This window comes from Spermophilus citellus, assembly GCF_964194105.1.
Source record: "Spermophilus citellus genome assembly, chromosome: 1".
In the NCBI taxonomy this organism is placed as follows: domain Eukaryota; kingdom Metazoa; phylum Chordata; class Mammalia; order Rodentia; family Sciuridae; genus Spermophilus; species Spermophilus citellus.
The window spans coordinates 12,803,029-12,827,680 of NC_138182.1; the positions used below are offsets into that span (position 1 = coordinate 12,803,029).

General features: G+C 48.7%; 1 protein-coding gene across 1 annotated transcript in view; it reads left to right on the forward strand.

The window, feature by feature from the left end:
- Positions 1-556: 556 nt before the first annotated feature.
- The window catches only part of STK24 (serine/threonine kinase 24), a 99,862-nt gene continuing 75,766 nt past the window's right edge, over positions 557-24,652 (forward strand). Inside the window, exon 1 of the mRNA XM_081294192.1 lies at positions 557-973. Coding sequence (XP_081150318.1) covers positions 932-973 — 42 coding nt within the window. The 5' untranslated portion in view covers positions 557-931. The remainder of the gene's footprint in view (positions 974-24,652) is intronic.

Here is a 24,652-nt window from a genome sequence, read left to right on the forward strand (position 1 = left end):
AGCCAAGTTTTCGGCGCCCGCCAGTCCGAGCGCGGCCGTTTGCAGCCGCGAAAACCCGGGGCACTCGCCGTCCCTCGGCCTCTCCCCTTTCGGTTTCCTCCTAGGGCGGGTTGGAAACTTCGCCAGACACCCAAGAAGCTCCGCCCTGTCCTTTGGAGCAGGCCAGAGGCTGGGGCCCCGCTGGGCACTGCCCCCACCCTGCCTCGGGCCGTCTCCCCTGGGGCCGCGGGAGGGGGCTCGCCTGGACCGCGGGGAGCCGCCGGCGGAGCAGGAGTGGGGTGCGCACGCACCCCCGCGGCCCAGGCTCGCCGCCAAGCCCGCTCCGACTCGGGTCCTCCCGGCACGCCGAGCGCCCGCCCCGGCGGAGGCCCCCTCCCCGCCGCCCGGGGGCAGCGCGAGCGCCCGCGGGAGCCGCCGGAACCCGGCCTGCGCGCCAGGTGGCGGCGCGGCGGCCGCGGCCTAGGGCGCCCGGCAGCCGCCGGCCTCCCTCCCCCTCCCCCTCCCGGAAGCGCGGGGCGGGGTCCCCGGCCGGGCCGCGGGGGCGGACGCGGGGGCCGGGCCGGGGCGGGGCGGGGCGCGGCGGCGCTCGGCGCTCGCGGGCTCGGCGGGCTGTGCGCGCCCACTCCGGCTCCAGGCGGCCAGCGCGAGCGGGCCCCGGCCGCCCTGCTGCAGCCGAGCATCGCGGCGGCGCAGCGGTAGCAGCAGCAGCAGCAGCAGCAGCAGCAGCTCGCGCGAGGCCCCCAGTCCCCCGCAGCCCCTCCCGGCTCAGTGCATGGAGACGCGGCCCGCCGTCCGCCGCTGAGACCCGGCCGGCCGGGACCCGCCGGAGCTGCGGTGGCCTCGGGCTCCCGCGCGGCCCGCGGGCCTGGTCGCCCGCGCGGATCGCCGCGGTCCGGCCGTCCCGTGCCAGGAAGTGGCCGTCCGGAGCGCCATGGCCCACTCCCCGGTGCAGTCGGGCCTGCCGGGCATGCAGGTAGGCCGGGGCGCCGCCGGGGCGGAGGGATGCGGGCCGGCGGAAGCGGGAACTTGGCGGTGTAAACACGGCCCCCCCCCACGCTCTCCTTTCCGGGGTCGCGCCGGGGCCCGCTGCCCACGTCGGGCCCGAGTCTCCCGGTTTTCGCTGGCCCGGGCGGCCGGGTCTCGGGTGTGCGTAAGAGTGGAGGGGCCTGGGGACCACGGCCTGGGTCGCGATGTGCGATGCCGGCGCCTCGCACTCGGCGCTCGCCTCGGTCCCCAACTCGGAGCTGCAGGCCCGCGTCGGCCCCATCCCCGGGGAGAAGGGATGTGAATAAATGCCCTTGGAGGCCCCGCTCGGTCCCTGGGCAGGCCAGGGGCCCGGGCCCCCGGAGTCTGTCTCCTAGGAGACCCCCAGGACCCCCAGAGCCACCGGGCGGAAGACTGAGCGGAGGGCGGGGACCTGGGAGCGCGCCCCAGTGACTGGTCCCGGGCCGCGCGGCCCCGCGGAGCAAGCGGCAGGGCGGGGTGCAGGAAGGTGCAGCCGAGTCTCCTGGCTGCCCTGGGTTGGAGCCTTTGGTTCTTGGGCGGGCCGCGGGGAAAGTGCGAGCCTGCAAACCGGGAAGGGGGAATTCTTGGGACCGCGCGCTGGAGCGTCCCGGGGCCTGGCCCAGCCAGCCAGTGCCGGACGCTGGGCTTTCACTTTGAGACTTTGATGGCTAGGAGAGGAGTTCCTTGCAGCAGACCTCTCTGTGGATACTTTGTGGCCTCTTGGCCTACCAGCGACTTTTTGGGGGAATCAGAGGAGTTGAATTTCAAATTTACAAGAATGCATTAAAGTTTTTTCGCTTTAGGGGACTGTTTTCAACCCTTTGGGAGTGGGGAAACAGCATCCTTGGCTAACTTGTAATGTTTGTAAACTCACAAATGGTAACAAAGTGGGATAAAAGTTAGGGCATGTCATTAAAGTGTTGCTCTTCCTAGCGTTGTAGCTAAATCAGTGAACAGAAGAGCTTTAAGAAAACAACCAAAAATATCCTCCTGGATTATTTGTTATAATATGGATAGCAACAAGCTCCTTCCTCTGAATCCAGGGCCCAGAAGCAGGATGCCTAGACCTTGGCTCTGAGGAGCAGGAATCTGAGACCCTCGTCCAGAGAGATCATATTCTCTCTCTCTCTAATCATAAAAAGAAAACAATTTCATTGTTCTGGTTTGAAACCTAGAAAAATAGGAAATCAAAGTTACTACTTTTAATGGCAGTTAGGATTTTAATCCAAGTTTGCTCTTTTTTAAAGGAATCATGAATGGAAAGATACTTGAAGAATGTTCCTAAATCTTATCTAAAAGAGTTTTACATTTTATGTGTTGACTACTAGGTAAAAATCAGATGTGGTTTTTGTCATTTCCTAAAGCTCCTGCTTGTTTGAATTTAGAGGCCTCAAGGTTGGTGAGCTGGGTGAAAAATAATTTCTTGTCTATAGAGCAAGAAAGATCTCTTGGAATGATTTTAAAAGTTTTATCAATATTTCCTTTAGACTGACTTTTATAATGTGTTAATCAGGTTGTAATCTAAGCACAAATGCCTCAGTTACTTAGGTGCTCAACCTTTGTGGAAAGTGAATCAGTTTGAAAATGTACAAAGCAAAGTGGCACAGGCTGTAATCCCAGAGGCTCAGGAGGCTGAGGCAGGAGGATTATGATTTCAAAGCCAGCCTCAGCAAACGTGAGGCAGTAAGAAACTCAGTGAGACCCTATCTCTAAATAAAATAAAAATAGGGCTGGGGATGTGGCTTAGGGGTTGAGTGCCCCTGCTGAGTTCAATTCCCTTCCCCCACTTACCAAAAAGGTAAAAAGCCCCTGTGGCTAGTGCTCTGAAGTTAGTATTCCGTGGACACCAGGTAGTTCTGGTCTAGGGCTTTTTTTTTTTTTTTCCTTTTTTCATCTTGAGAAAAGAAGATATATTTTCTTTAATAACTTCACCTCTCAAAAAGAGTGCATTTCCTAGGTGATGTTACAGGCAGGAGTTTTTATTTTCTGAGTTTAAAGATGAAAATTTTCTCAGTAGGAAAGACCAGTTTTTCAGCTGTTGGAGTGTTAGAGGTGTGAAAGTGGCTTCTGACAGTCATCCCTGTGCTTACTTACACTCACAAACTGTGTAAGATTTTGGTGTACCATTTGGGGAATAACATTCCTTCTCCCATCCCTCCAGAAACTTAGGAATTAGCAGCTGCTGCTGCTGCCAGGGGAGGGCTCCCTAGAAGCTGTGGATGAGTATTGCACTAAAGGCACACCTGGCCTTGACCCTTGGCAGAGATAAAACTGGAGAGAAGTACTCCTGCCTTCTGGGATGGATCTCCGGTCCCTCCTCCCGGTCCCTCCTCCGTCCTCACTGTCCTGACCTCCACTTGTTAAGGAGTTGGCTTAAATGTTTTGGAAAGACTACAGAGTGAATTTAGGTGGCCTGGGCAGGAATGCTTATAAAATAGCTAGAATGAGGAACATTTTAGTCTGAAGACCATTTTTTGTGTCTTGCAAATCGTACTTAGCCGTCTTACGATTCTTGTTGGTACCACTGAGACATAGGTATTATTTTAACTATTTTATAACCATGGAAACCAATGCAAATGATTGGATCAAGGTAAGATAGGGTATTTGGTGGCAAACTTGTGATTGGAAACTAGGTCTTTGTTGCCTTGAAGACCATACTGCCACCCACCATGCCATTATTGTTACTTTTGCAAACATTACAGTCATTATATTCCAGATTATATTTGGCGAAGAAATTAGAAATAAAGATTTTTTTTTTTTAATTTCTACAGGCAGGAGCCATTGTTGAATGCTCTTGTGAGAGGTTCTAGGTTGACTGCTGTAGTCTAAGTGGGTTACCATCTTTAGTAAATGTTAATGAAGGTTGCTGAGGCCTTTCCTGTTTTTCCTCCCACACCCGGGTTTTATATTAGCATGGGGGAAAATAGAAATCATGAACTGAATGTAGTAACTATGAATAAATATAAAGAAATTTGCTTGATTGGTGGCAGTAAGTATGCCCTGTCCTTCATTGAACATTTGTTGTTTTACTCAATTCAAATTAAAAGCAAGCTTCAGTTGGAGGTGGGAGCAGCCATCAGCTTTGAATTTGCATAAATTGTGATTTAAAAAGAATTTGTGATTTAAACAGAATTTTCCAGCCACCTTTCAGCTTTTCTGGACTGTGATGCCGGTTAGAAGTAGCATTTACATCCAAGCCAGAAACTGAACTTTCAGGAGATAGTTCTGTTCTTTACTGTTAGCTATGTATTTTTGTGATACATTTTATTTAAAAAGAGGAGCTGGTTGCAACTCTGAATTGATTTCACAGCCCACTGGTTCCTGACCCATGGTTTGAAAAAACACTAATTAGATCAGGTATTTGTGTACCAGAGCCTGAGTTAATTCAGCGTGTTTTGAGGTTATCATAAATTTCGGGTACTGCCATATTTGTAAGTAGACAATTTAGGGGAATAGCTGAACAACAAGATTCTGCTTGTTGACATCATCCTGTCCCTGGCCTTCCCCCTCTCCTTTTCCTGGCTCCTTGGAGAAACAGACCTTTTCTGAGAGGCCCCTTGCACTGGGATTGTGAGAAGAGAGTGTTGAGTTTGGAAGTCTGGGAGACAGGACAGCTGCTTTTAATTGTGGCCTGAGTGCTGCTGCACTTTTTCCCTTGCACGTCACATTTCCATGGTTTCTTTTCCTTAGCAGATGCCTGCCCACGTTCCCTGGGGGATTGTCAGGTGTCTCTGAGTGTGGACATTCAGTGATGGCAAGAGATTTAGGTTCTGAGAGCAACGTGAGGTGAGGCTGAACTGTAGAATGAGGTCCAGTGTCTCACAGCTCCACTCTAGACAGGGGAGCCTGCAGGGATGGATGGCACCAGGAGCTGTGGACCTGTGTATAGGTCCCTGTCCTCCAGAGGCCAGCAGCCTGGTGCCAGGCAAGTGCCCTAAGACAGTTGCAGTGACTGAGGGACACAGCACAAGCCACTGGCTTGGGAGGCAGTTTTGGAGAGTTGGATTGAATCTCAGAGTGGAAGTAGGGGTCCAGGGAGGGCCTTGCAGGTCTGCTGGGGCAAGGCCTGGGTCTTGGGTGGCAGGAGGCCTGGCCCAGTATGGAGCATATGAGCATAATGGTCTTTGGGCCACCTGCTTTCTCAGGTGTAGGTGGTGGACAAGGCCAACCCAGGTGGGTTCTGGGGTAGGCTGAGTGTTATCTTAGCAGGTGTCAGTACTTGAGGTTGGAGGCCCAGGGTAGCCAAGGGTGGGGAATCGGGTGTTCCTGGGCAGCCAAGATGGACTTGTTAGCAGGGTTCATGCAGACCTTGGCGATTAGTTCATAGTCTTTTGTTGCTCTTACCCCCTTGCTTTACGGCCTTTTCCTGCTGCCCCAGAGTAATGAGGAAAATGAAGGCCAGTTTTCCTGTCAAAATTAGTCGCTGTCTAAATTTTTAAAATACTGTGCCAATGCTTCATGTTCCCTCTTTATTAGTAAAATGTAACAATGGTAAGAATTTGTTTTGCTTGAAAGTGTTTTTTGTTTGTAGGATGGAGGTGGGAGATTCAAAAAGGAAAGTTACAGTAACTTTTGGAGTAGTCCTGGGCATTTGGGTTCTAATCCAGGATCAGGGAACATTCTTGCTAGTAGGTCACAAAGAATGGAGTGCCCTTCAAGAAGGATTTGGTCATGTGAGGTTTTTATAGGTCACCAAGGGTGCAGTGTCCCCATGGAGGCTCTGGTGGCCAGCCTGGGGGCCAGCATGGGGGCCGTCCTGTCATCTGGTGGTTTGGGTGCTCTTCTGTGTCTAGCAGTGAGCTGAGCTGCATGTTTCCTGGTGCAGGCTGATAATGTGTTCGAGGTGGCCCTAGGTGAAGGATGCTGGGCCAGGGGTCAGCCTAGGGCCCAGCCTGCCAGTTGCAGCCTATTCTACACGGCACACCCTCTAAGCCAGGGTGGAGGCCTATGGTCTCTTGCCACTTAGCTCTTTATTTGGGCAATTTCCCTGTGATTCAGACTTGCTGCTTGAAAAGTCCGAACCTGCGGAAGCAGGCCACACCCGACCCTCCCTGCTCTGTGTTTTTTTGTGCCTTAGCCTTTCGCCATCCTCACTAATGGGATCTTGTGGCCAGCGAGTGCAGGAAATAGAAGCTGCACTCTTATCCCTGCCGCCTGGAGCCAGCCACTGTCCTCCAGCCCGTCACTTGTAGCCATTTCTCATCACTCAGGTTTTCGCAGTGAGATCCTGTGCCAGATGCTTTAGGAAAAAGAAAAAAATGTGGCTATTAGAACACCTGGCTCTTGGGGTGAACAGGAGTTCCCCAAATCCTAGATGGCTCCCTGGTTTCCAAGGCTTAGACTGGGGAAAGACAGAACAAGATGTACCTTTGCTTTCTACATTGTATCAAACGCCCCGTGCTGCTGCTGCTGCTGATTACTGAGGCACCGATGTCCACAGAGAATGACCTTCTCTTGTGTTTTTTTAAAAGTATTTTTTAGTTGTAGATGGACACCATACCCTTATTTTATTTATTTATTTTTATGTGGCGCTGAGGATCGAACCCAGGGTCTCGGGCCTCGCACATGCTGGGTGAGCGCTCTACCACGGAGCCCCAACCCCAGCCCCGTCCCTTGTGTGTTTTCTGAGGGTTTTTGTTCAGAAAACGAAACTTTTTGTTGAGTGCCCTCCCTATTCATACCTGACTAAATGGTGGGAACGTTTTAAGTTTATGTGAATGCTTACTGAACTTGTGGCTAGGGTTTATCTTCCTATTATAAGTCTCTTCCTGTTAAAGAGAATTTTAGGCCCTAAGATTTGAAAGGGCTGTTATCGGGCCACATCCTTTGTTTAATTTTGTTTAGTTTAATTGAAAAATATGGATTAATTGTGTAAGTTTTGCTGGGAGAGACGGCTGCCCCTCCTTGCCTCCATGCCTCTCCCTGGTCTCCCCTAGCTGAATTTTTCTTGTTGCTCCTTAGTTCATGAAGACTTTGAAGAGTTGCTGCTCCTGTTGGCTTCAGGCTCTGGGTGCAGCTGGGGCTGTGTGGTGGAGGCTCGGTCCCGTTGTCCCCTTCACTCCCAGGCACCCCTGCCCTCCCCATGGAGTCACAGGACAGCTCTGGAGGTATGCACAGCCCAGCCTGGCTAGTGACCGTGACTGCTCTCGGACCTCCCTCAGAAGTTGTTGTGGGTTGTTTTTATTTTATTTTTTGGTGAATGTACCTAGAACCCCAACCACTCCCCAGGTGTTGCAGCTTGTCCTAGGAGTTTCAGGTGTTGGGGACAGTGTGTTCCTCCTCCCTGGGGGAGCTCTGGAGCCTCCGCTCTGCGCTTCTCTGGACTGGCCCCTCTGATCTTTTTTGCCTTCATCCCTGGATTCTTTGGCTGCTCTCTTAGGCCGATGTCCTGTGTTCTGTATCTCCTGCCATCACCTTTGGATATCTTGCAGGACACTGATGTTTTAAGAGGTCTTTATTCTGGCACTTTTGGCATGGCACAGAGTGGATAAGAGTGCAGAATTTTGAAGGCCCTGGTCCCCCTTGGTCTAGCCGGTAGGACTCTGCACCTAAGCCCAGTAAGATGGGAATTGTCCGTTGTGTCTTAAAGTGCTGTCTTGGTGGACTCTTTGACTGGTACAGTGCGTTTGTTTTTTTGGTCCTGGGGATTGAACCCAGGGCTGCTTAACCCAGGAGCCACATCCCTAGCCCCTTTTATATTTTGTTTAGAGACAGGATCTTGCTGAGTTGCTAAGTTCCTTGCTAAGTTGCTGAAGCTCTTTTGAACTAGCCATCCTCCCATCTCAGCCTCCCATCTCAGCCTCCTGAAACGCTGGAACTAAGGTCTTTTATTGATTTTTTTTTTGGTGCTCCTGTTCCTCCATTTTCTGGGTGGATCCTCATTCTTATCCTTTTAAAGCTATTTTCATTGTCTATTTCACTCAACTTTCTGAGTTGAGTTCTGTCTCAACTTTTCCATCTCTTGTAGTGACTGTTTCATTTCTGCTTTGGGGTGTGTGTGTGTGTGTGTGTGTGTGTGTGTGTCCGTCCGTCCCAGGGGTCAGACCCAAGAGTCTCGTGCATGGCTGACAGGTGCTATACTCTGAGCTACGTTGTACCCAGCCCTCCTGCTCTTGTTCTTTTAAATTCTAAGAGCTCTTCTTGGTTCTCTGAATGTCCCTTTATTGTAGTGTCTTTTTCCTTTTTAATGTGAAATACCTGTTTTTATCTCTGGAGTATGACTCTCTTCCCCCTTCTTGGGCGTGGCCTTCTTTTTCATGGTGGAGGCCACCCTTGAAAGCCCACTCCTATTTGTGAGTGGGGCCTGCCAAGCCCTCACGTGGGACTTTAATCCTGGGCTGTCAGGTCTTCTTCCTGATGGCCCAGGCACTTTCTCCTCTTCCGCCATCCTCCCTTGGGACCCGCTGTTTTCTTAAGGCCCACTTGGGCTGCTGCTGCTCCTCTCTCGCTGGCAGTCCTGTGCCCACTGAGTGCTGAATGGAGGAGGACTGGTGTGGGTACAGTGTCTGGAGTCTGCTGTTGCCTGGGCCAGGGCCTGTGGTTTCCTTCCTGTCCGTGTGTCTTGAGTATTTCCTTGACAGGAAGCGGGTGGTGAGGAGCGGGCAGGCTGTCTGTCTGCCACTTCGTTAACTGACTTTCTCACACTGATTCTCTGAATTCAGGTACCTCTGCAGAGGCATCGGGTGCTGCCAGTTACTGAGTTTCAGGGACTGAGCCCTGCAGTTAAATTGGTTCTCTGCTTTCTGCACCTGAAGTTTAGATTTATTGTCTACTGTGGGTTAAACATGGCCCCCAACGTTCTTGTGTTGGAACTTAATCCTGAAATTGGACTCTTTATGCTATTTGGACATGGGGCCTTTGGGAAGTAATCAGGGCTAGATGAGGTTATTGGGGTGCGGCCCCCAGGATGGGGTAGTGGTTTTTGAGAAGAGGAAGAGAACTGAGCTGCCCTGCCTGCTCTGGCCACGTGATGACCACCCAGCAGGAAGGCCCTTGCAGATGTGGCCCTGCAACCTTGGACCTTTCAGCCGCCAGAACTGTGAGAGACACCTCTTTGTAAATTGTCCAGGGATGATGTTCTGTGTAGCAGCACAAGGTGGATTCAGACGTCTCCCTCTAACCCATCTTTTTAACTGCCACTTGCACTTGCTTCCTAGCATCTTGTCACTGTCCTAGCATCTGGGTGTTTTTAGACTTTTCTTTTTTTTTTTTTAAAAGAGAAAAACCCTTTATTATGTTTTTCGTGGGTTCAGGATTGACCCCTGGTCGGTTCTTCTTCATCTCCAGGCCACTCTGCTGCAATTCATTGGTGAATGGATAGAGGGCTCGGTGGGTGGAGTGAATTCCAGGGTCCAGAGACTGTTCTGTGCCTGAAGGTGGGAGGGACTCCTGAGCCTTGATCTCTTCATCACATGATTCTGCCTGTTTTGTCTCTGTAAATAAATGGTGATATAAATAAACGTTTATTTTCCATCTGCTAGTCAGTGACCTCCACCTCTCTAACAGGCTTCTCTTGATTTTCTCATTTTCTGTCCCATGGTTCTGTGGGCACAGAGTCATTTCAAGAAGTCCCATCAGGTCTTGGGGACATGTTTGCTTCAGTTGATCAAATTTTGGGGTCCAGCCCATGGATCAGAATTGAGCATGTGCTTCTCGTGAGGGCTGGGGCAGTGTGGCTGCCTGTTCCGTGACGGTCAGTGAAAGACTTGGGCACAGAAGTGCCACAGATGTGGATAGCTGCCAGGGCAGGTTCAGGGCTGCAGACTCCCAAATGACAGGAGTTGCCTCTGCCTCCCTGGGCCCAGCACAGCACGACATTCTAAATACTGAGGTGTCCATGGGTGGAGGATTGAGGGTGCATGTGTACACTAAGAGAGCTGCTCTTTGGGGGGCTGGCTAGCACCATACCCTGCTTAAGAGCAAAGTACTTTCTTGGGTAGAAATTCACAGCAGTAAACCTGACTACAAATGAAAAATAGTCCAGAACTGGGGACTGACCCTTGGCCAGCAGTTATTTTAGACACAGTTTTCAGAGAACTTTGAAAACATGTTCAGTGTGGGGAATTCCAAGTTGTTAAACTCCTGATGAAGAAAGGAAAGTGTTGTGTGAACATTGTCTCTGTGTTTGAGGCAGGCTCACTGTATCAAACAACTTCAGAAGTGATCCAATAAGGAAAAGATGGGAGAGGGTACAGAATTGCCTGAGCAGCTCTTGCCAGTAGGGGGCGTTTGTTTTTCCCTCCTCTTCCCTCTGGTTCCTGCACTGGCTGGGTGGAAAAAGTGAGCGGGCCTTGGGCCTGGCTGTATTTATGTCATTCTGGAAAATACAAATCTTTTAAGATTTGTCTTCGGAGGGAAACCTCATAGGGAGGGGACTCACTGCATAGTAAGGGCCCGGTTCCTTGTCCTGGTGGGCTCTGGCAGCAGTTTTACAGTTGGACGGAGTGTGGCGGATTCTGGATTCTGAGGTGGCCAGTTCTCACCTGAAAAGCAGCACAGCTTGGGGGAGAGCCCTGGCTTGCAGGACCAGCCTGTGTTCTCTTCCTCCTTCAAGATGGCTCCTGCCAGGTATTTCAGATTCCTCATGCCACGCCCTCAGGTGTGGTCTGGTGCAGGGCTGGTGTTGGAGTGCTCTTGCTGCCACTGTCTTCACTGTGAGGTGGTGGTGGGGCTGCTCCTCACTGTGGCAGGTGTGTGGCAGCTGTGGAGGTGGTGCTTGTTGTGAGTCATGTGCCCAATGCTGCTGAGGGTGGCCTGCCAAGGGTGGCCTGGCCTCCTTGTGCATGGTGGGCTACCTGCATACAAGGTGGCTGGTCATTGCCTGTCTGTGGCTGGACTTGAGCCTGCAGTCTTGGGTGAATCCACCTGTGGAGTTTCAGGCCTTTAGTTGGGTCTCTCCCCTCAGGGCTCTGCAGTTTCTCTTGATGGGGAGCTTTGCTCCACTATGACTTTTACTGGCTTCCTGGAATTTAGGATGGTGGGTGTGGGTCCTTAGTCCTTTATCACCATTATCTCTGCCCAGCCCTTAAGCTCTCCTGAGGGTGGGATGGGAGTCTTTCACTTGCTTCTATTTATTGCCTTGAAGATGCACCAACTGAAAAAGTTACCCTGTCACCTAACCCAGGGAAGCTGCCTGGAGCTGCTGCATTTCTAGCAAGTTTCCAGTTGTGTTGCTGCCTCCAGGACCACACTTTGAGGATACCTCCCTAGAGAATTAAGATCCTTAGATCTCCCTGGTTCCCGCTGTCGATCACACTACAGTACTGTCCGTTTGAAAAGCAGCTTCTCCAGTTCTTGTGGCTTACAGCTGGTGTGTAGGAGTGACTTTGGAACCACTGGTCCAGCTTGTGGAGTGGAAGAGGCCTTAGGGTTGTGAGACTCGGAGCCTTCGCTATTTTAGCGTCTGTTTCTAAACTCATACACAGCGGTCCAAGGGACAGGTGTGCTCCTTGCCCTTTAGGCCTGGGATTGCACCTCTCAGCTGGGTTCCATGTTTGTTTTGGGAAACCCCAGACTGGAGCAGAAGCCCTGACCTGATGGTCTTCACAGAAGTGCCTCCCTCAAGTGGGGTCTTCATTTTGCTGCTTCCTGATCAAGAACCTTTGTGGCTTCGTGGTGCTTCCTGGTCCAATATAAACGCCAGCCTGCAAGTCAAAGCCCTGGTTCATACCAGCCTCCTCTTCCCTCTGGCTGGGTCAGTTCCCCTCATGCCTCCTCACAAGCAGGGTGGTGTGTCCCTGAGACTTCCCTGCTCAGCTCCGGGGGTGAGCCCACATCCGTCCCGCTGGCTCCTTTGCCCTGTAGCCCCTGTGAGCTCTGAGGGATTTTGTTTCGCTGCCTTTTTGGGAAGCACTTTTATTCCACACTGCTAGGTCACAGTCCCCCTGCCCATCCCCGGGGGGACTGTCGGATGACTGAGTCATGAGTGAGACCCTCGGTGGCTTTTCCACGTAGGGAGTTTTGGGCTCGCTGGTCAGAGTCAATACTCTTTTCTCATTGCTGTCGTGTGTAGCACTTCACCAAGGATTTCAGACCTGGGGGAAAAACCCACACCAGGGGACTTTTTATAATAAATAATTGATTTAATTTGTAATTGAGAAAATGATGTCCATGTCTGCACTGGCCCTCTTGAATCAGTTGGAATCATCTTTGCTCTTACCAGCTTTTATTTGAAGTCTCTTTTTTTTGGGGGGGGGGTGGGAGAAGACTTGACTTTTTTTTTTTAAATATATTGTAATGTTTCTGAGGTTTATAACAGTTTTTCATAACATGAGGAATTGGAAAAGTATTTTGTGTGCTTTTTCACATACAAGAGTAAATAGCATTGAGACTGGGGCTGTCGCTCAGTGGCAGCGTGCTTGTTTAGCATGTGTGAGGCCCTGGATTCCATCCTCAGCACCACGTATAAATAAATAAAGGTATTCTGTCTGTCTACAACTACCCCTCCCCCAATAGAAAACCACAATTAAAAAAAAAGCACCCTTCAGAGTTAGGGATTGTCTACAGGGCGTTTAAGAAGATCTGGTTCTTTGTTAAGGAAGAGTCTCAAATCTTGCTAAAACAGTTTTGTGTCATTCAGAATGCTTTTCTCTGTGCTGTCTTTGAGAAAAGATGAAGCGCTTCATGGAGTGAAGCTGTGTCTCTTGGCCTGGCTCCACAGGCCGCTGCCGGTTTCCCTCTGAATTAACAGGAGGCATCCGCGTGTGAGGCCTGGCCACTGGGGCCACAGCAGGTGTGTGGTGTGGCACAGTTCATTCTCTTGGAGGCCTGACGCAGAGTCAGATGTTAAAGTAGTCATCTAGTTTAAAGCAATTTTGAGTAGAACAGTTTTCCAGAGATGTGCCTGGTTCCTGTCCTTTGGATATATTACTGTTAAGTGGAACAATTTTTTTTTTTTTTTTTTTTTTTGAGAGCAGGCTGAGAAGCCCCTGGCACCTCCTCAGATATATACATTTATGTGTGTGTGTGTGTGTGTGTGTGTGTGTGTGTACTGGGGATTGAATCTGGGGCACTTTACCACTGAGCCACATCCCTGGCCCTTTGTATTTTAAGACAGGGTCTCACTAAGTTGCTTAGGGCTTTGCTAAATCGCTGAGGCTGTCTTCAAACTGGAATCTTCCTGCCTTAGCCTCCCAAGTCTCTGGTATCACAGGTGTATGCCACTGCACCTGGCATGTGTGTGCTTAAAAGTGTGCCTGTAGAATGTGTTGTTTTCTGTTGTCATCTGACTTTGTCAGCTGGTAGCCTAAAAGGAACTTGTGCAATTGTAGTACTCTGGGTCAGAAATTATTTTTCCTCTTTGTGTTTCTAAGAGAAATAAAATGTACACTTAGCATCCTGAAAAATACTTGGAATGAAAAGTTACTTATGAAAAAATATTTTAAGTCTTTTCAAAATGGTAAAATCTTCTGGTATTTTTATATATGGTCTATTGCATAGATTATTTCTTAGTATGTTAGCCATAGCTGTCAAATAAGGCCTTTTCGAAACTCTGAAGATGATTACTCTCCTCTTTGGTGTTTTGGGGAGTGGTCGTCTCCCTTGACTGCTGGAGGACCTGTGATAGCCAGGCCTTTGAAACCAGCCCAAGGGCCTGCCTTGCTTATCTGCTGGGGGCAGCCAGGACTGTTTCCTACCCTGGCCACGCTGTCTGGGCACAGTCTATTAAAAAATAATGTGGAGTGGGGTTTGGAGAGTGGACCAGAAGTGGGAAACTCCCTCTTCCCCTGGAAACATACCCTCACTCCATCCTCCAGAAATGCATTTTTAAACCCAAAGCATAAAAGCCTCTGTAATCCCACTACTTGGATATAGTTCTCTAGTTTGCTTATTTCCTGTCATCTGTGTACACATCGATCTTTATGTAATTGCAGTTGTCATGTAGGTGCTGTTTTTAAATATTTTTTTCCATTTAGAATCGTATCATAAATACTGCCCTAAATTTCCATGCAGTTTTTTTCTCATGGTGGTAGTCATGAGGGGATCCAACCCAGGTCCTTGTGCACATTAGGCAAGTGCTATATCCTTGAGCTGCATCCTTAGCCCTCTGTACAGTTTTTAAGATTATTTTAATGTCCTAAAGGACTTTTGGGCCTCTTTTTGTTTTTCTTTTGAGTATTGATTGGATTCAGGGCCTTCCACAAGTGAGGCAAGCGCTCTACTCACCAGCTCTTTTCATTTTTTATTTTGAGGCAGGGTGTTGCTAAGTTTCTCAGGCTGGCTTTGAACTTGAGATCCTCTTGTCTCAGTCTCCCAAGTAGCTGGGATTACATGCATGCCTTCTTATTTAAAAAGTGTGTGTGTGTGTGTGTGTGTGTGTGTGTGTGTGTGTGAGGGGGGGGAGGGAAAGAGAGAAAGAGAAAGTGAAAAAGTGTGAGTGTGAGTGAGGGAGTGTGTTAGACTGAACTCAGTACAATAAAATCACTCTCCTCCCTCGGCTACCTCTAGGTTCTAGATGACTTTGAAGCAAATGTAAGTGACTGAGGAAGACAGCCAGCATTCTGCCCAACTGAATTGTATTTTTAATTGTCCTTTAGATGAATACTTTGTGATAAATGTTCTGGTTTTAAAATTGCTTTTATATTTTATTTGTGTTTCTTTTAGCTTTTTAAATTTTTTTTTTAGTTGTTGATGGACCTTTATTTTATTTATTTTTATGTGGTGCTGAGGATCAAATCCAGTGGCTCACACATGCTGGGCAAGCACTTTACCAAATTTGCAGGACTGAGTGTAGACATAGTGACTGAAGAATTACTGCTCTGAATTAATAGTCACTGCAAAAATAGGACCATTTTGCTTTTTAATGTGTCGTAGCACATGCTTTATTATTATCATTATTTTTTTTTAGAGAGGAAAAGTTTATATTGGCTCGTGATTTCAGTGGTCTCAGTCCATGGGCAGTTGACTCTATGGCTCTGAGGAGCATCAGAGGTGCGGCAGAACATCATGGTGGAAGGCGTGGTGGAGGAAAGTAGCTCAGGACATGGTAGCAGGAAGTAGAGAGAGCTCTGCTCACAACATACAAAATGTAAACCCCAAAGGCATACCTCCAGTGACAGATCTCCTCCAGCCACACCCTTTCTGACTCAAGTTATCGTCCTGTGAATCCATATCAGTAGATGAATCCACTGATTAATGTTCATTTCTCACAATGTAATTTTACTCTGAGCATTCTTGCATTGTCTCACACATGAGCTTTTGGAATACCTCATACCTAAAGTGTAACCTCCCCGGCCTCCAAAAGCTTATGCCCATCTCACAATGTAAAATACGTTTAGTCCATTTTCAAGAGACTCCATAGGCTTGACAGTTCCAGCATTACCCAAAAGTCCAAATCCAAAGTCTTCTGAGATTCAAAGCAAACTCTCAGCATGAACCCCTAGAACAAACAAAAACAAATTAACTATATCCAAAAACAATGGCATAAACATTCATTCTTAAATAAAAATATAGGGGCATAGGAAAAAGGGATGGAACCAAAGCAAGACCTTCATCTGGTTGCGCTAACAAGTCCTATAGCTCCACAGCCAGCATCTGGCACACAGAGGACTATGGTGGTCTTTCCAAAGGGCTGGGTAGCTCCATCCCTATGGCCCCCATGATTCTCTGTTGGCTTACTTCTGCTCCATTCATGCAGCTTCCCTTAGCTGACATCCCATGTCACTGGCGTCTCTTAATCTCAGGTGTCTCCACTGCAGCTTTGGCTTCCTTCTTACTTCATCATGCATCCCCCCCCCCCCCCCCCCCCGCCCCGGCAGCCCACAGGACTCTGATCCTGATACACTTTGCCTGGCCTCTCAGGCCTTCTTTTGAAATCTTGGGTCAAGCTTCTGTGACCCCCTGATTCTAGCATCTTGATTCCTGCAGAACTAGCACCATGTGGTTGATGCCAGGTCTGAGACCATCTATGAGCAGTAGCCAGATCTCTTGGGACCAAGGCTACAGCTGCCTCTGATTGACTGGGCAACTGAGTTTGAAGAAAAAACCTTCTAAAGCCCCAATCCCCTTTCCAAGCAAGCAGAATGCCCCAGTCTCTTCTCAAATTTTTATTTTTATAACCTTGAACCTGAGATGGGTGTGGTTTTGCCAATTCCTGAGATCCCTCAAGTCATCTTTTCTATTTTTTCTGGGTAAAATACTCAGCATTTCTTTAGTGGCTATAATATCTTAACCATACCTTCTTAGCCCCAGTAATGTACTTTTCTGGACAAATTTCAAGTTTTTCAAATCTTTCTGCTCCTGGTTATCACAGTACATTTGGCTAAACCCACCAGCATCATCTGTGCCATTGCTTGAATACGCTGTGCTCCCTTGAAATTTCCTCTGCCAGATTAATTAGTCTATCACTGTTAAATTCAGCCTCACAGAAAATCTCAGGATATGGACAAAATGTAGAGAAGTCCCCCCCCCCCAAAAAAAAAAAAAAAAAACAACATGAATGACATCTAGTCCAATTTCTAATAGTCCTCTTCCTCTGAAACTTCTGGGCCCAATCTTTATTGTCCATAGTCCTATAGGCACTCTGGTCTTCCTAGCTTTTACCAGAATTGCTCATTAAGCTCTGCTTACAACATTTTAAAGCTTTTCCAGCCTGCATCTCCAAACTTTTCAGAATTGTCCACCTGCAAACCAGCTCTGAAGCCTTCTGAACCACATGGTCAGATTAATCACAATGACCCCACTTCTTGGCACCAATTTCTGTTTTAGTCATCTTTTGATCACTGTGACCAAAAGAGCTGATGAGAACAATGTAGAAGGGGAAAAGTTTATTTTGGCCTATGGTTTCAGCTGGACCAAGGTGAGACAGAATATCACGGCATGGCAGCAGAAAGCAGCTTAGGACATAGTGACAGGAAGCTATAGAGCGTGCATTTTGCTATATTACATACCTTGTATTAATGTTTTCTTCCTGAGCAGGGTTCATAAAGGGAGCAAGGGGCAGTATTTAGCAGTAGTGTTGAGTAATGTTGAGGACCAGACCCTGGTTGTGCACAGACAGGAGCACTGCTGGAGCAGCCATGTAGTTGGGTGCCTGTTAACAGGAGATTGGAGCACCCCCCTCACCTTCTCAGGCTTTGCTGCCAGCTGGGTTCAGGGCTGTTTAGATCTTAGCTCTACAGAAGTTTTCACAATTTCATAAGTGTCAATTTTCAGAGGTGTACTACTAATGAATAGAAATACTTGAGAAAGCTAAGACATTAATATGAGAATTTAATGTTACTGAAATTTGCTAGATTCCATTTGCTTTTTATGCTTTTTCAATTTTTCCTTTTGTGTATAGTTGATTTATGAGAAGCTTGAATTGGAAGCACAGAAGAAAAGGAAGTGTTGTCAGACTTTATTATGAGGGTCTTTGCTATCTAAGCTGAAAAGCTAAGTGTAGGCCTTGGCTGTTTACCTAGTAGTATTTTCAAAGATTAAAAAAGTTAGAAAGGGATATATTAATATTTTGATTGTATTTTTTCCCATGGTCACTATGTCACAGTTTGTACAAAGAAGCAAATTTTCACATGTCAGAAATAGTTTAAAAGATGGGCAGTTTCCAAATGCATTCCAGATTTTACTTCTAAGTTTATTGGTCTGAAGTCTAGCATGTTTTCCTGTAGAAAGAGGTTTAAGTGGCAGTTTTGTGTGGACCAGTCTTTTACCTAAAGCTCCAGTGAATATAGTCCCCACTGAAGCATCTTCTTCCTTTCGAGCCCCCTGGTACCTTGTGGGCCTGCATTAACTGTTTCTTTTCACTGTGTCCCCTGTGGTAGGTTTAATAGCTTTTAGTGGGAACTTGATTCCACCTTTTGAAATTGATTAACTAGGTGCTGGAAAAATTCACTAGTTTGATTAATATTAGCAGTTTCTTTAATCATTGGAGAAAAAGCTGGCGTGGCTCTAAATAGATATCTAATAGGTGGAATATCAGGCATCCTGTAGGAAGTGGCGGCAGGGTGTAACGAGTAATATGCCCTGTGTCCTACTCAGTGCTGACCTGGGGACTCAGAAGGTAATAACGCTGTCCTCAAGGAGCATATCAGAGGTATCAGAGGGCTCCGGTACGGTTCATGTCACTGGGATAAGTGCACTATAGAAGAGTAAGGCGCAGAATCAGCACAGAGACAGAAGTGATTGAATATCCAGAAGTATTAGTTTGGGGATGAGTAAAAAACAAGGTGCCTGAGTTGTGTTGTAGGAAAATTTCTTTCACAGGCAGAGGGAATCCAGGCAGATTAGAATGTTCAAAAGTATAAAGGCCTGAAATAGCATGGAATGTTTGGACAAGGACAAGGAATTCAGTTTTGCTGGACTTTAAGGGAAACAGAAGGAGAGTGAGAGACGTGAGGCTGAAGAGGCCGTGGGGCCGGATCACTGGCTGCTCAGAGTGGTTCTGACCACAGCTTGCTTGGTCATGTGAGATTTCTGGGAATATTTAATTTTTTTATTTTTGTATTTAAATATACGTCTTTTATTTTTTAAGAGAGAGAGAGAGAGAGAATTTTAATATTTATTTTTTAGTTCTCGGCGGACACAACATCTTTGTTGGTATGTGGTGCTGAGGATCGAACCCGGGTCGCACGCATGCCAGGCGAGCGCGCTACCGCTTGAGCCACATCCCCAGCCCAATACCTCTTATTTTAAAATCATTTTAAATTGATAAGTAATAATTGTCCTTTGCCGGGAAAGTTCAAAGTAGCAGAACAAGGCCAGGTGGGTTTGGACCGTGGGCTGCTGTGCTGGGGCGGCTGCCTTTTGCCCTTGTGGAGCTGTGGGCTCATTCTGCTTTGAGCTGCGGTGGCTTCAGTGGCTGGGTGGGAAGGACAGGAGCGTGTGCAGAAGGGCAGGCTTTGGTGATGATGGCCCTGGAGGATGTGTGGTGAGTGGAGTGGGACCCCCGCTGGCAGTGAGCGCCTGTGTGGGGAGAGCTGTTCCGACAGCCCAGTGGAGGCGGAGGGAGTGACAGCAGTACGAAGCGGGGTCTGGTGCTGGGGTAGCGACTGGAGCTGAGGTGTACTGCCCACTTAGTTGGGTTGTCAGTGGCTGTTACAACCTGGGAGTGGGCGTGCCCCCGAGACCAGGGTGACTAAGGGCAGAGCTGGCTTTTGGCACTCTCCTACTAGCTCTTCCTGCTGGGCACAGTGAGCTCTGAGTCCTGCTGTCCAGGAGTGTTCGTGTGGCAGTGCTACTGGCCAGGGTGACGGGTGGGGTGAGTGGCACTGTGGGGCTCATCTGTCATCTGCTGTCAGGAGCAGCTTACAGTTTCTTGGATGACAGGTTTCCTTTAGGAAGACTTATTGGATGGATAACGTCAGAGCACCACATTCCTATTGTGTATACTGCATTTTGACCTAAGTGTCTTTAACGTGCAGGTAGGATGTGACGCCTGAAGGGAGTCGGAACCTAACGTTGCTGTGAGTTGTATAGCAGAATTTAACAGTGATGTTGTTTAAACATCTCCAGTTACACCTGCAAAGGGTGGCCGCCTTGAGGTTGTTACTCCAGTAGGCTTTCACTTAACCCAGGTGGGTGATTTGGGGTTTTCTGGGGTGCTGCTTCTACCCTGCCTGAGGTGGCCCTTGCAGACAGTGGGACCCAGCTGGTGATGAATGCTTACTGCTGGGATAAATGCTCAGGGTATTTTTATTTTGTTTTTCCAGATTATACACAGGAGAATGCTAATCCCCCATTGTTTGGGCAAAAGGCAGAGTCATTTGCTCACCTCCTGCAGGGCCAGGGTGGGCTTGGCTTCCAGCTGCAGCCTCTGGGTCCCACAGGACCCCTGCTGGTGGCTTACTGCTCTGGCCAATGTTCCCAGCTGGTGATACAGGTGGCCACCAGAGACCTTGGCTTTCCTCCAGTGGTCACTGTAGCACAGGTCCTTAGAAAGGGTCTGCTTGGCCTGACTTCAGTGATGTCCCTTATCCTGGACCAAGCCCGTGGCCAGAAGGATGGGACATTCTGAACAGTCTGTGTCCCCTGTGCCCCATGCTTGGGAAGCCAGACCAGGTGACGATGACTCCCCAAGGTGGGAGAGAAGACTTGGCAGTTCCCAGTGGAACATGCACACGAGAGGGACTTTCTCAGCCAGGTACAGCCTCAGCGTATGCTGATAAAGGTCTCGCCTAGGCAAAGGCAAGTGTCTGTAGGAACAGGAGGCTAGGACGCAGGGAGTTTTCATATTTGGAGGTGACTGCTTAGAAGTTTTCTGTCGACAGTTAATTTTCAGTTTGGTTTTCCAACAGGAAGCAGTGTGTGCTTATGAGAGCAGCAGCGTGTTGTGGTGCTGGCTGTGAATGAGAGCGAGATGACGGACAGGCGGGTTTCACTAAGTGTACTTGGCCCCAGTCAGGAAGAAGAGAGGAAGAGCAGTTTTAGGGCGAAGGCATTGGGTGATTGTGTTATAAAAACAGCAATATTTGTACAATTTGAGCATTCTAACATGCTAAGTTAAATGGCAAAGGGATTTTAGAGTTTCTTCTAGGTGATTTGCTCTTGGCTAGTTACTCTGAGAGGAACAGTGGTTTAGATAACTTGCACAGCTAGGGGTGACAATGTACAGAACCTGGCAGGTTAAATCAGAACTCACGTATTTCTTACTTTAGGCTCGATGAACCATTGTAGAGTTCTGCTGTGTAAAGATCAGGGGGCACTAAATGTCTTGGGGAAGATGTGCTTTTTGGAGGTTAACTGGAATGATGATGCATTTATTATTTTCCCCAATAAACTTCTTTAGAGCAGTTTAGGTTCAACACAAGTTAAATGGAAAGTGGAGAGATTCCTCATATCCCCCTTGTTCCTGTACATGCATGAGCCCACCCCGCCCCTCACCCTTCCCCCAGAGTGGTCCATTGTTAGCTGGCACGTCATTATCACCCACACTCCACAATTGGTATTAGGGCCACTCTTAATGTGGTATGTCCTGTGGGTGTGAGTAAACGTTCAGTGACCTGTGTCCACCATTAGAGTGTTCTGTGGTATTTCACTGTCTGAAAATTCAGGGAATCATTAAAGCATGCCATTTTGGTTTTACTGGAATGTTTTTCTGTATATACTATTTATTCCTTCTTGGCTTTTCAGTTTCTGATTAGACCAAGCAGCATCTTCTGGTGTGGGGGATCTTGTGCCCCTCGCTCAGTCTGCTGTAAAGAGAGCTGTGTGCTCCGGGAATTCCAGGAGGCCCTTGGCGGCCACCCCGCCAGCGAGGGAAGGATTTAACAGGGCAGTTGTGTGTGGCTTCCTCGGTCCTCGTGCCCTCTGTCATCTGAGGCGAAGTGAAGAACTAAGTGTATGTGCTGAGACAGGAGCCGCTCCTGCTCTCTGCAGGTCTCCCTTGTTTGGTTTTGACTCTCGCTCTCCTCTGTGGTCCTTTCCCACATGGGTCAGGTGGGTGAAGTTCTTGCTGCAGAGCTGGGATGGGGCAGGTTCCCCTTGGCCCCTGCAGATGGTTTGCCTCTGTGTCTGTCCCACCTTACCCTGCGTCCCTGACCGACCCCGCCAACCTGACCTAAGCTGCTTTCCTGTCTCTGACGTGGGTTTTGGTGCCAGGGTGTAAGTCCCCTCCCATTACTCAGCTCCTGTGGGGCATTGCAAGGGGGAAGAAATAGCCCCCCACTGCCTCAACAAGAACGGAAAGGTTCTTTTAAAAAAATTGAGCTATTCAGTTTAATTTACTTAAAACATTGCAGAAGTAATACATGACTGATGGCAAAGAAGACACCAGGCAGGAGTGGATGATTTATCCCCCATTTATTAAATCCTCCATAACCAACGAGGAGGTGAGGATTCTGTGGCCTTAATTACAAAGGATCACACACTCTCTTGCATTTGGGACTGAAGGGAAGCCTGGGAAGCCCATTTTCTCCTTTCCCATTGTAGCAGTTCCATCAGCAATGTCACTAACCCCCAGCCAGAACCCTCTGCAGTCTAGTTCCTGCCAGGCTTGAGTGCCTTCCATCCTCCTGAGGAGACGTACTCCTTCTTTGACCCACAAAGATTGATTGAACGTCTGTTGTGTTTAGTGCAGCACTCTGGAGCCCCGGGAAGATCCTGGGCTACACTTGCTCTTGTTTTTTGTGGGGCTGGAGGGCGGGGAACTCGACCACTGAGCCACATCCCCAGCCCTATATTTTATTTAGAGACAGGGTCTCACTGAGTTGTTTAGCGCCTGGCTTTTGCTGAAGCTGGCTTTGAACTCTTGATCCCCCTGCCTCAGCCTCCCAGCCAGCCACCACTGTGCCTGGCTACTCTCGCTGTTTTTTTTTTTTTAACAAAATTTTTTAAATATTTATTTTTTAGTTGTAATTGGACACAACACCTTTATTTCATTTATTCATTTTTATGTGGTGCTGAGGATCAAACCCGGGGCCTCACATGTGCTAGGCGAGCGCTCTACCACTGAGCCTCAGCCCCAGCCCTCTCTTGTTGTTCTTAATGAACCCACAGCGCCAGCCGCAGCGCCAGCCAGCAGTCCCTGAGTGCAGGATGGGGCTCACAGGTGAGGAAAGGGCCTCCTGCAGAAGGTGATTGGAGCAGGCCTGGGAGAGGCTTGGGGAGAGGGCACTGCAGGCAAGGTGCACAGACGAGAAGGACCAGGGGTTTCCCCTGCCCTCCACCTACCTGAGATCATGGGAAAGAAAAGGCATTAGAAGGAGTTAGTTTGAAGTAGAAGTATTAGAAAGGGAAAGGGGAAATTTTGATGGAGTTTTTGCTTGTGTGGTGTCTCCCTAATGAGTTGGATAATTCAGTCACCCACCCCTAATGTGGTCTGGATCACCCCAAAAGGCTTGATGCCCTCTGAGATCATTTTTGATTTGCTTGTAGGACAGAAAACAAAGAGATGGGCAACCTAGGTATGTTTTGATTTTTATAAGCTGTTCACTGTATTTTTAAAGTTGAACTTAGTCTTCATCTTAATCCAGAAGTTAATTAATTCAGAAATTGATGCAGAAGGCTGTCTTTTTGATTACTTTTAAAGTATTGGGTTGAATGCACTTGACCAAACCATTTGTTTAAATGGTTTAATTTTATTTTAGTTCCAGAGTTGGGGCTCGGGAAATCAACAGGAGAGTTTATGCAAAAAATAGCATTCAGATGAACACTTTTACCTTTGCGCAAAGAGCTACAGGGCTTCCCCATCTGGGAAAAGGCTGTGTCCCTGAACTTTTACAGGGGGACCAGTATGTTAGGAAGCACATGGGGGCCTCAGTGATGGTTGCTGGTGGCTTGTATTTTGAGAAGAAAGACAACTGCAGGACAGAGACTTCTATTTTAAAAAGGCAGAGAGCAGAAACAAGGATTTTGCCTTCTGTGAAGAATCTCAGCTGTGGATGACTAGTGGCGCTCACGGTGGTTGGAGAGGGGAGGAAGCTCTGTGTTTAAGTTCCTCTGGAGGAACCTGTAGCCCTACAACTCCCGCCACTGTGAATAAGCGTAGTAATGAGTTCCCAGCCTGTTTCAGGTGACTGCCCGAGGAAGCCAGATTGCCCTAGAAGTCGGGATTATTAAATTCAAGAGATGTTAGGTGTCCCCACCTGCTCTTGGAGGTTGCAGCAAGAGGTCAGGTGGGGAAGGAGGTGAGTGGCAGCTGTGGTCTGGATATTGGGGTCCTCTCTGGTCCATGTGTTGCAGTCTAATTCCCAGTGTGATCATGTCAAGAGGGGCCTTTGGGTGTGGGGCCATGAGGCAGAGACTCCTGAAGGGATCAGGGCCCCGTATAAAGGCCCCAGCGAGTTTGTTTGCCCTGTGCACCCGTGAAGACAGCTGGAAGGCCTCACCACGAGGGACGGGCCCTCACCACACACCACATCTGCCAGTGCCTTCGCTCCCGACTCCCAGCCTCAGCGCTGCAGGCAGGCGGCTCATGTGGCTCGAGGCTGAGGAGTCCTGTATTAGGACCTCAACAGGCCGAGCTGGCCGCAGTGGGCTGGGGAAGAAGTCGTGGAAGGAGGGCCGAACCCAATGCTCCCACCGTGAACCCGTGTGCTCAGGGCGCTGTCTAGAGCCCCAGGGGGGGGTTTGTATCTCGGCTGCTGCTGGAGGGCCCTGAGTAGTGACCCTTGACACTGATGAGTGGGGCTTCTGTTACCTAAGGGCCTACCTGAGAGAGCCGTGTGCTGGTTGAGGCTCATGTTTTGTAAAGTAGCTAATTCAGTTTTTACGAGGGAGATGGCCAGGTGTATGCCTGGTGACGTGTGATTTCACAGTAAACTCTTAAGGTTGGTCAGCTTCTTTTGTCACTTGCATGATTTATTGTCCCAGATACAGCCATTAGTGGACATTTTCAGCGTCCACCAGTCACCTGTAATTCTCAGGAAAAACGCCACTAAAGCCTCCAGGTCAAGCTATAAAGGGAACATTTATTATTACCAGGTTTTGGAAAACATTTTACTCCCAGGAAAACTGTATTATGTATCACTTTCTTTCTTTCTTTCTTTCTTTCTTTCTTTCTTTCTTTCTTTCTTCTCTCTCTCTCTCTCTCTCTCTCTCTCTCTCTCTCTCCTCCCTCCCTCCCTCCCTCCCTCCCTCTCTCTCTCTCTCTCTCTTTCTTTCAAAAAAATGAGTGAACTAGGTAGGGCTAGAGAGGTAAGTAACCCGGAGGAGGTGGAGGTGGATTCAAGCCTGCATGCGGGCGCACGCTTCGGCCGCACTTTCTTTTTTCGTA